Source organism: Varanus komodoensis, unplaced genomic scaffold (assembly GCF_004798865.1).
Source record: "Varanus komodoensis strain SLA01 unplaced genomic scaffold, ASM479886v1 scaffold20_1, whole genome shotgun sequence".
NCBI classification, from domain to species: domain Eukaryota; kingdom Metazoa; phylum Chordata; class Lepidosauria; order Squamata; family Varanidae; genus Varanus; species Varanus komodoensis.
The window spans coordinates 3044230-3061175 of NW_025335587.1; the positions used below are offsets into that span (position 1 = coordinate 3044230).

Sequence of the window (16946 nt, forward strand, 5' to 3'; positions counted from 1 at the left end):
TTCTTGGAGACCTTTTGTCTCTGCCCATCTTCTTTTCCACATGACTTTCTTTTAGTTTTTACAGTTTTTCACAAGTCCTATTCTCAATTTCCACTTGCTCTCTTTTAATGCCTTTCACTTCTCTATTCCTATCTTCTACTTGCTATTCCTTTCATCACCTGCACACTGTCTCATTTCCCCTTCTCTAACACAAACATACACCCACCATCACATAACATATTTCATACTTCTCACTTTCTATATTTAATCTCTTGGATTTATGAACAAAAGATATATCTGACATTAACCTTTATCTACTGATAGCATAGAAAATGTACTCTGCAGTCTCATTCACATAAACAAGCCAGTTTGTTATTTATAAATATCAACTTCCAGTTCTGTAAGGTAAATAAAAGGCAAATTAATCATTTTCTATAGCAGTACTCAGTAACTGAATCTACTCCCTCATCTCTTTGTAGGGCACATAATATTACACTTTCATCTTCTGTTAGTCCAGCATAGCCTTGCTTCATACATATAACATTACTAACATGACCTCTAGTTTACTACAGATCTACATAGAAAATAATAATCCATCCTTGCGTCAACCTACAAGAAGAGTCATTGCTACAAGATAAGTAAGAAATAGAAATAATGCACATTGTGATCTTCAGAATGTGCTAAGAGTTGTATCAAGGTATTCCACTAAGGAACAGAAAGAACTACATATGCATTTCAGTCTTCCCTAAGTATGGACATAATGTCCATTCGAAAACTGCAACATGGAACAATTTCTACTGAATTAATAAGAGGAAAGTCACCCGTAGATTCTAACAATGTTTTTCTTCTGCACCCCCAACCCCTGTTGTATGATGCTGGGAATGTTTTTTGCTCAAGCAAACTAAATCTTCTATAATCAGGTGTCTAACTAGGATTTACTGTCTTCTTCATTGACTTATAAACTGCTCAGGGAGTCTTTTTGGCTGAGGAGTGGGATAAAAGTATTTTGCATATATAATAATAAATACACCTCTTATTTTGTATATCTTTTCCTTATGGTTCTTCTGAGAAATGTTGTACAACTGCATGCACTTCCCAGAAGCTTAGAAGAGGTCTCTTTCACTTCAAGTTTGACCATAGGAAAGCAGGTGTGAGACAGCAAAGAGAAATTATTAGACAATTTATATTTAACACTGAACTTTCTGGGTAAGTACATAGGTATGCTGGAATTTATAGCATACCAGCACATAGTCCATACTGTACCATATACTAATCTTATTGCAAATGCAAAAGAATGTGTTTGTCAACAACTAATTGCAAACAATGGAAACCAAGAGAAGACAGCCAACCAATGACGTTCAGGAACCCAAATAAAGCTTGCAGATCAATCTACCCAAACAGAATTGAAGCTAAGGTTAGAGCAGGAAATTGGGTACACAGAGGCCTGCCGCACTTGAGAATTGTTGACATTTAGCAATATATGTTCAGCAGTGAGGGAAACACCACATGGCATACACATGGCAGGGCTCTGACACCCAATAGATACTGATGAGTACAGACTCACTGCCCAGTTCTCTGAACTAAAAAGATTTTTCTTGCATCTCATTGATGCTGGAAAGAAATCAGTTGTTATGCACTAGATTCTGTGATGATGATGATTCTTCTGTTGCTGCTGCTTCTTTTTTTCATGTAGCCAGTTTTAAACTTTAATGGCATTGCAATTTGTTACTCCATGTGAATTCTATAAAGGTGTTTAGAAGATGTTTCTATTTCAACTGAGGACAGCAGAAATCCTAATTAAAACTTGGAGAAAACAGGGAACACTGGTTCCTTTGAAGTAGGTTCACAAACCATGGTTTGAAGACAGTGCTAACCACTTTGCAATTTCAGAAATCACAGCAAGTGATGGTTAGAGAAAACCAGCAACTAAGTCTGCAAAATGGTTAGGCCAGTCAAGGATATAACATCAAAAACTTGGCTTTTGCTTGATGATTTTGTTCTTTTTCTGACCTCCATACCCCAATTATGGAATGAGCTCACCTACACTGCCTCCAGTGAATCCTTTTTAATTTTCCCAGTGTTTTAATGGTTAACTATTTTACTTCAGTTTTAATATTGCATTTTATCCTGTACCACTGCTATAACTTTGTGTTGATATGGTTGCAACTGCTGTGGTTTTATTGTCTTATTTTTATCTCTTTCTTTCTTGCTGTGTGTTTTTAACTCTTGTTAACCACCTAGAGACTATTGGGTAGTATAAAAATGAAATAGATAAATAATTATTTTTACTTACCTCTGTAGGTCAACTATTTCATTGCTTAAAGTATCTAGCTCTTTGATTGCAGAAAAATCTGCCACAGCACTCGGTCCTACTGTGTTCTGCAAGATAAAGATAATTGTTTGTCCCTGATTTCTACCAGACCAAGCAAACCAATTTGCTTTGATGCCACATTCCTGGCAAGGAGGTAAAGGTAGCCTGCTGTGCCCAGAAGCTCCTGTTAGAATTTCACATGTGGTTAGAATTTTAGATATGGCTCAAATTTCTGTACTTGCACCAACAAATTCCATATTTGCACTTCTAAGCTTACAGCTTGTTGCAAAGAAAGCTCGAAGATATGAGTTAATTATCTTTCTATACAAAGCTGCAAGTAGAAAATGAAACTGTCAAAGCCCAAATTACAGTGCAGTTTTAACCAGAGAAAGACACTGACTTAGAAGGAAATACCAATTTTAGAACTAGAGTTCTACTCTACAAAGATATGCCACTACTGAATTCTTTCTGTTACATACCTTGATTCTGTTTGGATTTATAACCATTCTTCTTTCAACCACCAGCAGTACAACTGCTTGTCTATATTACAAAGTCATATCATCAGTCGGTTAAGGCTAAATAACCCTTTAATGTGCTAATATGTGCTAATACTTTGATTTTCACTGTTTGTTAATTAAGTAAATGTGTTACTATTCTGAATAGTAAACACATTTTATATCAGGGTACATTCAACCCCAAGCAACTGATGCAGGAGACAGGAAAAAGGGATAAACAAAACAATTCTAGTACTGCTTTAATATAAAGATTCATAATTAAGTGTGCTATATATTATTCTATCAATGTTGAAAGACAGCAGAGACCTTGAGATGAGAACAGCTATATGAAAACAGTACTACTTCTTTGAGAACTAAGCAGCATACTGCTGTTTCAAAGAAAATGTGACAAGAGAAAGATGCTCGTTATTAAACAGTCAATATTGGAAAAGTGAAGAATCTCTAACCTTGAGATGGCAGATTTAAGAAACTGACAGTATAATAAAGATGTAAAGCAGAATGGTGCAGAATGGAAAATATAGTCCAAACTAGGAAAGACATAGGAGGAAAGCAAACATACAAAAAAGATTAGTAAAGCAAGAAATAAAAGCAGGGTTTCTTTTCAAAATAATGCAAAAATAAATCTGATATTATCAAATCCAAACAAAATGCAAAACTTTATGTGTCATTTCTGGGCAAGAAGTTTAATTTTGATGATAATACTGTAGCATACAACCGTCAAGAAGAAACCTTCTAGAGCCAATACAAGGAGGAGACACTTGCACTAATACAGATCAGACTTTTTGTGATATTTTTACATGACATTATCATGTTTAAAAATAAGTGGCATAGCAACCGAATATAAGAACTTAAAATTAAGCCTATTTAAATTGAAACTGCAGTATAATTGTTTTAAACAAAGATGCCAGGAATCATGCACTCTTCAACATGAATACGTATGACATGATCAGAGAGGAGTAAGATCATGGCAAAACACCCACATGTCACTTTTTTCTATTTCAGTACAGTAGTCCAAATTGTAAGTAAGTGAAGAATTAACTTTTCTCCAGCATTGAAGTCCTGTTAGTTCACAATGATCAGATTTATACAACATAGGGATGGCTGATAAGCTATGGTGGCTTACTCATGTGGCCATATACTACCTAATTGCCTTACCAGACTTTTTGTGAAGTTTAAACATAATGAAGGTAGGTGGCTGGAGTGTTAACAAAGCATCAAGAACTCATGACCTGTTCTAGGGTGGCTGGGTAGTAACTCACTCTCAGTGGGTCTGGCTACAACAAATTGCACCCCGTCCAGGTAATTAGGTAAATCAGGCGGCGTGCACAGGGATAGCCATGTTGTGCAAACCAGCCCAGTACGTATATACAGTGCCTTGCATAAGGATTCACCAGCCCCTTTGACTTTGCCGCATGTTCTTCTGTTACAGCCTAGAACTAAAATTGATTTAACTGACTTTGTTACTACTTGATAAATATCTTGGAAAGAGTGGGAAAAATGAAGAAAAAAATAGGCAGCCATGGTCCTGGCCGGGGGGAGTGCACTAAGGGTGATTTCTGTTGGTTAAATTTTATTTTGTGTATCAAGTGCTTTTTCTTTATTATATGATTTTTGTATTTGCATTTTATAAAAATAAAACATTATATTAAAAACTTTTATACATATTTATACTTGATGTATAAAAGAGACTCAACCTTGTGAGGGTGCAAAAAACTGATTTAAATGACTTTGTTAGTACTTAATGCAGAAATGATATTCAACCCTGTAAAGTGCAAAATATTTTTATTTTGGCACAAAAGTTGAGTAACCAAAAGCAGACTAGCATTTCTTGCTCAAGTTTTCATGGCCTTTGCTCTGACATGTCTGAATAAGTTCTGGTGCAGCACACTGCCTCCATAAGTCAGATACTGTACTGTAAGTAGCCAAAGGGAGGCCACCTATGTGCAATTCCAGTACCACATGGATTAAATACACCTGTTTCAAGATGCTTCCAGGGTTTGTCAGTGAACAGATCTAAACAAACAGCACCACAAAGAGCAAGGACCTATCCAAACCACTAGATCCAGTATTCAAACATAGAAAAAAAATATTCAAACGCGACTCTACCCATAGAAGGTTATCCGCCAAAACTCAGTAACCAGGTAAGGAGGGTGTAAGTCAGAGAAGTAAATGAGAAGCCAATGGTAATTCTTAAGGAGCTGGAGTGACCCACAGCTGAAACGGAAAAACCATCCATGGGACAACTATCACCTGTAAGTTCTCCAAAGCAGAGCTTTATGTAACAGTAGCAAGAAGAGACCCACTATATAAACTAAACCATATTAAAGCCTATTTGGGGTTAGAAAAGGGCATGTGGAAGATGCAGCAAATATATAAAAATGGTTATCTCATCTTATGAGACCCAAAATAAAACTTTTTGGCCTCACTGCAAAATGCTATATATAGCACAAAGCCAAAGTATTCATTGCCCTGAGAATACAATCCCTCAAGTGAAACATGGTGGTGACAGAAGCATGACACTTTTCCTCAGCAAGACCTGAGAAATCGGTCAAGGTTGAAGACAAGATTGATGGCACCAAATACAGGGCAATTTTAGAGGAAATCCTATTTCAGTCTTCAGGGATGGAGAAAGGGGCAGAGGTTCACCTTCCAACAGGACCACAACCTTGAACCCACAGCAAATTACACATTATAGTGATCTAAGAATGCTAGTGTCTTAAAATGGCGTAGTCAAAGTGCAAACTTTGATCTGTCTGAGATTCTGTGTCAAGACTTGAAAGTTGCTTTTCACCAGCAGTCTCCATCTAACCTGACAGAGCAGAAGCAGTTCTGTCAACACTTCAGAATCGATGCACAAAGCTGGTAGTGACTTTCCCGAGATGTCACACAGCTGTAACTGCTGCCAAAGGTGCTTCTACAAGTATTGGCTCAGGGGTGTGAATACATATGCCTCCAGAAGTACCACTTTTTCTGATTATTGAACTTTTTTGCAACAATAAATATATTTTGCACCTTCACTATATTAAGTATCTTGGTTATATCAAGTGGTAACAATGCCTGTTAAATTCATCTCAGTACCAGGTTGTGGCACAATAAAATGCAAAAAAAGTCAAACATCAGGCAAATACTTCTGCAAGGCACTGTATGTGTATTTATGAATATATGCAAAAATATAGGAAAAGTATGGCAAGCAGAGGCAGTGCTCATCTCTCCTTGAGCTGTAGTCCCTCAATTACAGTGAGGATTCTCGAAGAACAGAGATTTTGTAAGTATATATCCAGGCAGAGTTGCCAAAATCAAAGTGCTGTGGAAGAACAAGGTGATAGTGAAGAAGTGCTTCTGAGGCTGTGCTTTAAGAGATTTTTTTCCAGGATAATTCCTTTTAGAGGTTTTCTTTTTTTTGGCTGAAAGTTCAGACTGGCTGAACTTTCGCCAACTGTTTGGAGAAGCTCCACTTATGTAATATCCCAGCTTGCCTCTTTCTACCTGGCTCCTATCCTAATGCACTGCAAGACTACTAGGTTTCTCCTCCTCCAAGAAGGCTTTTCCCTCACCTGTCACCTCAGTCTTTTACTTTTTTGTTCACCTTTGCTATCTATATTTCTTCCTTTGTTCCTGTCTTTCATTCTCCTTTCTTCTCCCTTCTTTTTTTCCTGCTGGTTTAAATGCTTCTACACCAAGTAAAAGTTGTTCCTTAGCTTCAATTCTGCCAACCAGCTGACTTCTCAAATGCACTGTTTCCAAACATGATGACAGTAGAACTCAGCAAAAGCTTGGTATTCTGTAGGGGTTCTAACTCATCCCAACCAGAGCTACCTGCAGATGATCATGTATAATTTAAAAGATATGAAAGATGACACATTATTTATGTATGGACAAAACCTCTTGACCAGTGGTTCGCTCCCTGCACAGAAACTCCAACACTCAAATTACCTTTTCCCTTGAGTGTAACCTGTATGTATGTTTCCACTGCATATATGGAACAGCACTTGACATTTTACTGAATCTCATCTACTTTCGGGTTGTACTGAATCATTACCACCTTTAGGAACTTGTGAGAACTGAATCATATTAAACTGACAATTCTGATGACAGATAAAAAATAGGTTTATTTCAATTCCTTCAATTCTTCATATCCTTTGTTTATACAAACCATCTGTACCTGCTTGGTTGGCCAGTGATAAACAAGGAATTACCAATCAAGTGAATAGAAGACACTGAACTCACTAATGTATCTGTGCTAAGCAGCACATTTTAAAATCACTGCACATGCTTCTTACAGGGTCATGGGTTAAAGATTTTTTAAAAAAATCCTGTGTTACCTTTTGCAGAGTGGTCCTCTCTGATGGCGGAATCATATCTACTGTTAGCACCTGAGGAGGATCAATCCCCTTTGTCAGCTTCTGATTGATGAAATGAAAGGCCAAGGCAAACTGTTCCTTGGAAAGCTTCCCACAGTCCTTCGTGTCACAGAGTGCCCTACAGAAGCCAATGGGAGAAAAAGACTAAGCAAATAATATTAATTTGCTAAACCTTCTGAAAGTTGGGTACTTTCCACAACAGGAGTTCTCACATGACAGTGGTAATTTTAAATACAGTAGCAGATGTGACATATATAGATGCTATCACCTTCTTGCCCTGAGAAAACCAAATCTTCTGGTTGGCCACTGCAGGAAGTATCTTGTGTTAAATGGACCTTGGTCTGGTCCAACAATTCTTACAAGGAAAAATGTGTAGCATTTCCTTACTTTTTTTTAAGATTGAATACTGCTGTGCGAGCACATTCTGGCAAACTTCAGGGGCATGCACGAGAAGCTGACCATTTTGATTGGACTGACAAGCTCAGATTCTAAGAATGAGTGGTGTGCGGGGGAGTTGGCCTATTCTGGCAGGGCTGACAGCTCATACTCTGATAACTAGATGATAGTTGAAGCGGACTCAGTTCCAGCTGCAGTCCAAGGCCCTGGATATCCACCTGTGCCTGCTATGGGAGAGATTAGTTCAAGGGCAGCTGTGGGGTCCAGTCAACATACTCATGGGAATAAAGGAGAGCAAGAACATCCTGAGGGGGTAGATTTATAGATAGGGAATCTATCAGATGGGGGACTCCAGCCTCCTGAGGAGATGGACACGCTAGTCCATCATCACAGTTGTAGGGTGGCCCAACTGGGATCTCAGAGGGAGGAGCAAAGGCGTTTCCTGTTCCACAGTGCTTCTCCTGCCAAGGACAGGTTCAGAAGAATTCAAAGGAAAGCTTTGAGTGAAGAAGGCCAGGGAGGGTTCAACATTTCATTTTGTATATGCTCAAGAGATGTACATGTAAAATAAAGACATTTGGCAAAGAAGCACTGGTGAGACTGTTACTACAGGAAGGGAGAACTCAGTTCACAACAAACATTCACATACAAACTAGTGTTTCTTTTCCTGAGAGAAATGAAACAGGCTCCTGCTTACTTAATAGGGTCTTTGAAGCCATTACAATAATGTTTGAGGAAAAAAATATATTTGCATCTCAAGTAAACAAATCTGAGCATTAGTCACTTACATGAAGGTTCCTTCTGGTTTGATGCAATGGCCTAAATCTCTTCCACCACCCAAGAAAAATAGAGATCATATGACAAGGCCTTTGTCACAGTGCTGGAGAACATGCTTCTCCTCTAGTTCTATCCCATAGCTAAAGTAAGATAGGACAGATATTGAAGAGCCCCCAAATCTAGTTAGAAATAAGGATGCAGAAAGGACTGACACCTTCTCCCAGCTTTCTTCTCTTAGCTGCTTCTGTCAGAATGCTGAAGAAGCTGTGGCCTGGTAAGAGAGCACTGTGGTGTGCAATGGTATCAAGCAGGCCTAAGAGGCCTAAGCTGGGACAACATAAATCTTGACCCACCTACCATGATACTGATGGTTTTCCTGTTCACTGAAGTGAAAGGACAGATATAGCGAATGTGTGTGTCTAATATTGTACATGCAACTTATGTACATTTTAGGGGTCCTGTGCACATTCAGGTTTGTGCCACACCATTTCAGATGGGTGTGACAGTTTAGGGGAAAAGAAAGGATGAAATCCTGGTCTCTGTGAAAAAGACACAAGGGAGAGATCAGACAAATTGCAATTAAGTTAAAAAAAAAATACACAGGTGGCTCCATTTCAAACGAACATTAATTTCAGAAATCATTCTAAAAGAATAGATGACAACTCAGAATACCATTTTTGTAAAAGGATCCTGAGCAGCAGCTTTCAGCTCAGGGATATCTAACCCACTGTGGAAAGGAAAGAAGGGCCACTGTGCACCTCCATAAAGTCTTGAGTTTGAGGCCAAATTCAAGGCCTTTTCAAGAAACAAGAAAATATTTATAACTGCCTGTCACCATGAGCTGACGTGATACCAAACATGTTCCAGTTGTTTCATATATTCTCTGCTTACTCAACTTCCTGAAAGAAGGCAGGGTATATGTCACCTCTTCAGGATAACTAAGGTTTAAGTAAGCATCACTTTCACAGGATAAGTGGCTATGCAGAACCACCTGGAAAGGGACTAGAAGACCAGCCTGTGCAAACAGATGGAAAACTTGGAGAAAGTCTGCCTGGCCCAGGCATAGGATTTGAGGAGCATGGGCAACAAAACAAGAATGGGGCTTTTGGGATAACCTGGGCCTGCCCCTTCTGATCTTTCTGAGATCCTGTGAGAGGAAAGCATCTTGGAAGGAAGCATAGAGGAGCCTTTGATGGCCAGCATGCATTTAGGACAATTTTTGGCTTCTGTCCCTTTCATAGCATCACAGAATAGTAGAATTGGAAGGGACCAAGAGGGCCATTAGGAGTGGGAGGGGAAGTAGGAATTGAACACTTCTGCCTTTTCTGTGTCATCCATTACCATTTTGCAACCCACACTGAATACCTGAACCTGACTATGGACATACCTGAAGGGTTTTTGTTTTTACTATCCTTCACTAACTGCAGTTCATTCCTAGCTTTAGCCTTCATGTCAGCATCTCTGCAATTCTGTGCTAACTGTCCATATTCTACCTTTGCGGCTTGGCCTTCCTTTTCCTATACATGCCCTTTTCTGTTTCCAGATCATCTCCAAGTTTTTTGTGAAGCCACATGGGCCTCTCCTGATTTCTTCTACTTTTTTTTCCCTGTTGAAATTGTTTCCAATTGTGCTTTTTGAATTTCCTTTTTTAATATTCCCCCTCCATCTTGGATTCTTTTTCCCTTGCTTTGGACTCTTAGCAACATGTTAGGGATTTCTTGAAGGAGTCATGTTTGGCAAAATTTGTCTCCCAACAGATATCAGGAAAATTGAAGTCCCCCATAATTAAGACATCATACATTCTTGAAACATGGCCAATTCGCTTTTCAAAAAGTTTCATCCTCATCTTCTCCTTGACTGGTCAGCAATAGTCTCCAACCACTGTGTTCCGTTTATTCCTTGCTCCATTTCATTTATATTAATCCAGATGTTCTCAATAGGGAGGCTAAACCCATCCTGTATTTCTGCATTTCCTATATTTATCCTTAAACATATAGTATTCTATTCCTTCTGTTTTTCTTGAACAAGTTCTATCTTTCTATTGTTGAATTCCAGCCATGGGAATCATCCCACCAAGTTTCGATTACACGTTTCAGGTCGTATTGTCCTCTTGTATTAAGCATTCAAGTTCATGCTGCTTGTTTCCCATACTGTGGGCATTAATATAGAGACATTGAAGACCATGTGCTTTATACCCTAGCTTTCTTCCTACATTTTTGGAAGACTATTATTGGACACTATGAGAGCTGCTCTCTCTCTGTTGTAGTGCAAAAGCTTTTCTCTATTGTTGCGCCCAGGTGTACTTCACCCCTCCCTAGTAGGATTCACTTTAAAGCCCTTCTGATAAATTTCAGGCTATGGCCAAACACATTCTTTCCAGTCCTTGTAAAGTACAGCCCATCCCTTTGCCAGCTGTCCATCTTCCAGGAAGTGATGCCCGTGGTCCCAGAATCCAATTCTCTCTCACCAGAACCATCTTTGTAGCCAGGCATTCACTTGGGAGTATTTTTGCTTTACCCTTCTATTCCAATTTCAAGAACTGGAAGAATTGAAGAGAAAACTACCTGGGCCCCAAAGTTCTTGACTTTCCTCCCTAATGCTTCAAAAAATATTATGATTTCTTCATGTTCTGCTTAGCAGTGTAATTTGTTTCTACCAGGAAGGAGGGATATGTGTCAGTGGGTTTTATGAACTTTGACAGTCCTTCAGTTACATCATTAATGTATCCTCCAGGGAGATAGCATATAAGTCCATGGGTCTTCATGACATACACGTGATTCCATTCCACTCCACACAGCAGTAAGTCTCCTACAACTCTTTTCTTCTTGTAGGCTTTGGTATAATTGCCATCATTTGATTGACTTTCAGCATCTTGCTTAGTGTTGCATGGGATGGCTTGTAGGTCTTCCACTGCAGGTTGCTCTCTAGTCTCATCCTTGAGTACCTGAAAGTGGTTCCATAATTCCACTGCTTACACTGTTGCAGAGTGTTTTCTAGCTCTTCTGCTCATAAATGTCACCTTTTGCACCCTTTCTCATTTCCCATTAGCTCAGGATTCTCCTCTTCTGCCTAAGCTTGCTGTTGCTCTTCTAGCTCCCATACTACATTTAGCTGTTGCAGTTCCACCGCTCCGTTTTAAAACTCTTCATCTTCTCTTACTGCTTGGGGGTGACACTCTAGTGCTCTCACTTCTTCAACAACAGCTACTATCTTGTACTTGTTGCACATGTAGGCCATGTTGACCTCATGGAAGAAAACAAGCATTGCACAGACTTTGCAAGACATCAACACTAGGAAGACTTCTTGGTCCCTAGTCTTCTTTTTGATTCTACTGCGTTGATTGTGTTTTAACAGCCTGTGCTTTCTTCTGTCTTCCCTGAAGTTTAATAAGAGTCCTACCAGTAAATGAGAGTGTTACAAGGAAGAAAACAAAGGGGGTGGGAGTAAAAACTAAGGGGAAAAAAAGAAAAAGTTAGTGACCTCCCTGTCAATTCCTGTTAGCTCTCCCCGTTTGCTCACATTAATCACTCACTGTCTGAGAGTTTGCTTGTACGCAATAGTCCCTAGATCAGCTGGGATAGCTTCCTCTGATCTGTTCAGCTAGGAGTCAGGAACCAAAATGAACCTGCCAACAAAGTGAGGTAGCCCAGTCATCTTATGAGACTTGCAGTTTATTACTGACGTGAAGAGAAGAAGGTCAGCAAACTGAAGCAACTGTGGAATGTAAGGACTGACTGGACTAGGCTCCACTCCAAGGGGTTGATTTGCTGGAGGCTAAGGTGGCTGTGACATTAGACATGCCTTTTAAGTGTTGGGGCAAAATCTATTAGGTGACATAGACCACCCATATCTGCAAAGTCACTGATTCTTTGCACAGAGAGAAAGCATTACTCCTCATTCCCTGATTCAGGTAAGCTTTGCAGCAATGTCAAAAGCTCTCACCATGAAATGAGCATTTCATATTGATAGAGCAAAGTATTGATTGTCCTATGTTACAGCCTGTTAAATATTGTGCAGTGCTCTGAGAAAGAACTAGGTCCATTGGATAACATGGCTCTGACATTCTGCTCAAAATCTGAAACATGTTATGTCACAAATTTGCTAAAGTACTTCAAATCTAGTACTTCAAATCTAGGATGCCCTAACACTCCCCTTTTTCTTAAGAAGAATAAAGGACTCCTAGATATTGTCTCAGTCTGTTTTAATGGAGCTACCTCAAGCAGGTCTACTGTACTATTTTCTCCTTGGTTAATGACAGAAAGCCAGGCAGGGCAGGAATTTCTCTTGGGGTTTGTGCAGGAAATCTATATAGTAAGTCTTCAGAGGTCTATGGCCAGAGACTCCCAGGCTTAGAGGAAGGACTGATACTCTACCACAACCAAAGAGCTGATGGTTGCCTCTGCTGCTGTGGGAAGTCTACTGCTTGGGGGAAATAACAGGCTAGTTTCTGAAGTAGAACCTGGACCTAGTCCAGGCTTACTTTTAGTTTCTTCAGCTGCTTAGGTGGAAGCAGCTAAAAGAACTTTGAAAGAAACTGTGACCAGTCTGAAAGAAGGGGAAACTACATCTGGCATTTATCTTCTCATTCTTCTTGTAAGATGGAGGCTTGGTATTATCATCATCTTTGATTTCCACTTTCTATCAAAAGGTCGAACAACAAAAAAAGAGACAATACTAGCAGCTGAAAAATAATTCAGAAAGATTCAGTCCTAGGGAAAAGACAGGAATGAACTGGAAAAGCCTGTGTTCTCTAGCACCGTGACAAGTGTTTATCATGTGAACACAGCCTTTCCTGGGTGGAGGGGCCATTTGTAGTTGGCCCCTCATACTACATTGTGAAAGCAATTTCCTTCCCACACTTGGCCCCAGTGGCTCATGTTTTATTTACCAAAAGGAACAGAAACAGTGGACAGTTTATTATTAAAGCTAATGTAACTTAATAGCATAAAAAAGCCTGGATTTCAGGGGTTGCATTCTGAGGCACCTGTCCTGGTCCACAGAAGATTTGGTTTAGTGTACAAAGAAAGTCTCCACATAAGCACCAACCAGGGCCACATTAAAACATTTGTTAACTGCCCAGGGAGTCTTGGTTACTGGATAGTATATAAATAAATAAATCACAGTTATAATTAAAATGCATTTTAATGAAGAAATCAAATTGTTCTGTCACCTCTTTAAAAAGTGAGTCCATTCATGTTTAGAGAAGCAGGCAGGCAGATGTACATGAAAATGTATACACATATACACTGCAATTCTACTCTGAAGATTTAATCTTGTATATATAACTAATCTTCCTTATTAATGCTAACAAACAGAAATGTTTGATTCTCTGCAGAAAGTATCATAAAAGAAGCCTCTTACCAGATATGTGCAAGTAAGGCAGAGGGCAGACCAGTCTTTAAGAATAATTCTCTAGCTTCCATACCAGAGACAAAGCCATCCATGTCTTTGTCAGTTTTCAGAAATATTTCATGATATTTTATTGCATCTGCAGCTGATACAACCCACTACAAAGAAAAACAGTATTTTAGTTATGCTACCAATAAACGTTATGAATATAGCAGAACAAAGTCTGCTCACTGCCAGGTATACCTGTGTTGACGTTGCTTTGGGTGGCAAGAGGCCTACAGGTGGTATGGACTGATGAGAATCTTTACTAGAGGATGAAGGTGGCACCAATTGTACTGCACCTGGAATATTGACACCTTTTCTTTTACAAGGTGGCACCAATCCTGGAGGCAAGGACATTGGCACAGGTTCCTTCTCAAGAGCACAGTACACCAAGTACATAGCCTAAACAAAAGGTGGAAAGAGCATTAGTTTATTATTAAACAAATCCAGTTATGCAGTCAACTGTAGCAATCTGGAAGGTTCTGGAACCTCACAAATCCAAGTTCTATTTCCATTTGCTAATTTAATCTATTCAAACCTATTTTCAGAGATACCAGAATTCCGAGTTTAGATAAATTCATAAAATACTGCAATTTAAACATCTTATTTGCTGTAGCAGAGAATAAATAGCCTTTATTGTTAAAATCAACAGTGATCATTTTATGCATCTCAGTTTTTCATATCTTGAGGAAACCTGTGGGAGCACATACCTTCAATTACAAGGAACTTTATTCTTGGAAGTTATTATTATTTATTTGTAAATATTATTATTTACAGAGGTAAAGAAAGGAGACAAGATGAGTTTCAAGTCAGGAAAAATATCTGACCCTTTGTTAAAGGAATTTGAAAAACTCCTGGTATGAGAAATCTTCTGAAATAAACTGGAAGTCATATTGTTTTAATATAGTGTTTAGAAACTAGGCCACACATCTTTTACTGGCCTCATGTTAATGTGAAAGCCTTCCAGAGAGGTTTCCTTGAAGCGGACATTGTATTCTTTTTGGTACCAAAGGAAGATCCTATTTTCCCAGGCATTTTTGGCAAAAAGTGGACTATATAGAAAAACTATTAGGTGGATCCAAAATTGGCTGCTAAATAGGACACAAAGAGTGCTTATCAATAGCACCTTCTCAAACTGGATGGAGGTAACTAGTGGGGTCCTGCAGGGCTCAGTCCTGGGCCCACTGCTCTTCAACATCTTTATTAATGATTTAGATGAGGAAGTACAAGGAAAGATAAGCAAATCTGCAGATATTACAAAACTGGGTGGAATAGCGAGCACCCTAGAAAACAGAACAAAGATTGAGGGCAATCCTGATAACCCTGAACACTGGGCTGAAAGCAACAGAATAAGATTCAATAGGGACAAGTGCCAAGTCCTCCACCTAGGAAAAAACAGCCAAATGCATCAATACAAGATGGGGAATACTTGACTCAACACAACTGAAAAAGAAAAATGTCATGGAGAAATTGCAGACAACAGGCTAAATATGAGCCAACAATGAGATGCAGCTGCAAAAAGGGCAAATGCTATTCTGGGATGCATTAATAGAAGTATTACTTCCAAATAACAAGAAGTAGCACTTCCACTCTACTCTTCACTAGTCAGACCACATCTGAACTACTGTGTCAAGTTCTAGGCACCAAGATTTAAGAAATTAGAAAGTGTCCAGCAGAGGGCAACAAAATTATCCAGGGTTTAGAAATGCTGCCATATGAGGACAGACAGAGAACTGGGCATGTTCAGCTTTGAGAAAAGAAGACTGAGGGGGGACATCATATTCCTCTATAAGTACCTGAAAGGCTGTCACAAAGGGGGCAGTCAAGATCTTCTCACTGATACCAGAGAACAATCCATCCAAGATGTGACAACCCAAATTCAAGTGAGTTATCAGCAAACATTTCCTCACTGTCAGAGCAATACAACAGTGGAACCTATTGCCTAGAGAAGTCATGAGCTATCTCACATTATAGATATTCAAAAAGAATCTGGACACCTATCTGACTAGGATGGTGTAAACTGGTATCTTGGAATAGCAGGGGGATGGACCCAATGGCCTTCATGGCCCCTTCCAACTCTACTATTCTATGATTCTACTATTTTAGCCTTTCAGTTTCTGTTGAAAGCTGCTGCTTAATTTTAAATCATTGCACTCATGCTTGTCTTAATTTGTAATGATTTAAAGTGTTATATAACTGTGTTCCTTTAAATGTTGGTACGTCTCAGAAGTCCAAGGGGAGTAAAAGAGAGTTGAATTAGAGAGGTAATTGGTTGAGAGTGTGTGGGGAGCTTGAATGTGTGTGAGAAAAGAGAAGTTAACAGAATTGTGGTCTGTCAGCAGTAAGAGTCAGTTGTGGTCTGTCAGCAGTTTTCAGAGTTGCATTGCAGTCAGTCAGCAAATCTGCAGAGGCAGTCTTCTCATTAGAATCCTGCAGAGTGCTATGCAAAGCATTTAAGATTCTAAAGAAGGAAGTAGACTACTTAGAAGAATATTAGAGACTAGGGAGAATCAGAACTAATACTGTCAAGTATTCTAACAGTGTGAGAGATAGAAGCTGACAGAAACCTAAGCACAGAAGGGAAAGATTAAATGGAGAGAAATAAAGACTGGTCAAATTTCCATTCAGGAGTGAAAGCAGGATTTGGGAGTGAGGAATGATCGAGAAGGGAAGGAGTGAGATGCCGCCATCAAAAGTTATTATACACTGTTTTATTTATGAAGAAAGTAAGTTACAGTACATCTTGAAACCAATACACTTCTTGTAAAAATAAAGTTTTCTTTTTTTATTGTTAAGTCAGTATTATAGGCTGCTTGAGCATCAGTGTCTCATCCTCAGGACCACATAGTCCAACGAAGGAGACTTACAGCTTGGGTACAATACCATGGGGCATTAATTAATAAGATTGGAATTTAAATTCCTGGTGGCAATGTTAAAGACACAGGAAAGTTTTACTAAAAGAGCTGTAATGATACGGAGATTGATAACTACTCTTCTATTAGTTCAATCCTGCCATACTAAACAATTTTAATATACAACCTGATGGTTTCAAAAACTAATTGCCAAAAAGAAGTACTTTCCTCCCAATGCTTCTTCAAGGACAGCTGGGGCAAGATCAGCTAATTACTTTGTAAATGTAACAGAGTTTAAACAACAATTTAGGGATTCATAGGATAACCTACCAAGAAAGTCATCAGGAATACTTTGATGCAGTCT

The 16946-nt window shown here is 39.0% G+C and overlaps 1 protein-coding gene across 3 annotated transcripts in view; it reads right to left on the reverse strand.

Annotated features, from left to right (window-relative positions):
* Positions 1-16946, reverse strand: part of EPS15 (epidermal growth factor receptor pathway substrate 15) — a 74121-nt gene that overhangs the window by 36190 nt on the left and 20985 nt on the right. For all 3 annotated transcript variants that reach the window (XM_044429979.1, XM_044429978.1, XM_044429980.1), the window contains 4 exons: positions 13932-14132; positions 13701-13846; positions 7128-7284; positions 2273-2358 (listed from right to left, as the gene is read on the reverse strand). In XM_044429979.1, the coding sequence (XP_044285914.1) occupies positions 2273-2358; positions 7128-7284; positions 13701-13846; positions 13932-14132 (590 nt within the window). The remainder of the gene's footprint in view (positions 1-2272; positions 2359-7127; positions 7285-13700; positions 13847-13931; positions 14133-16946) is intronic.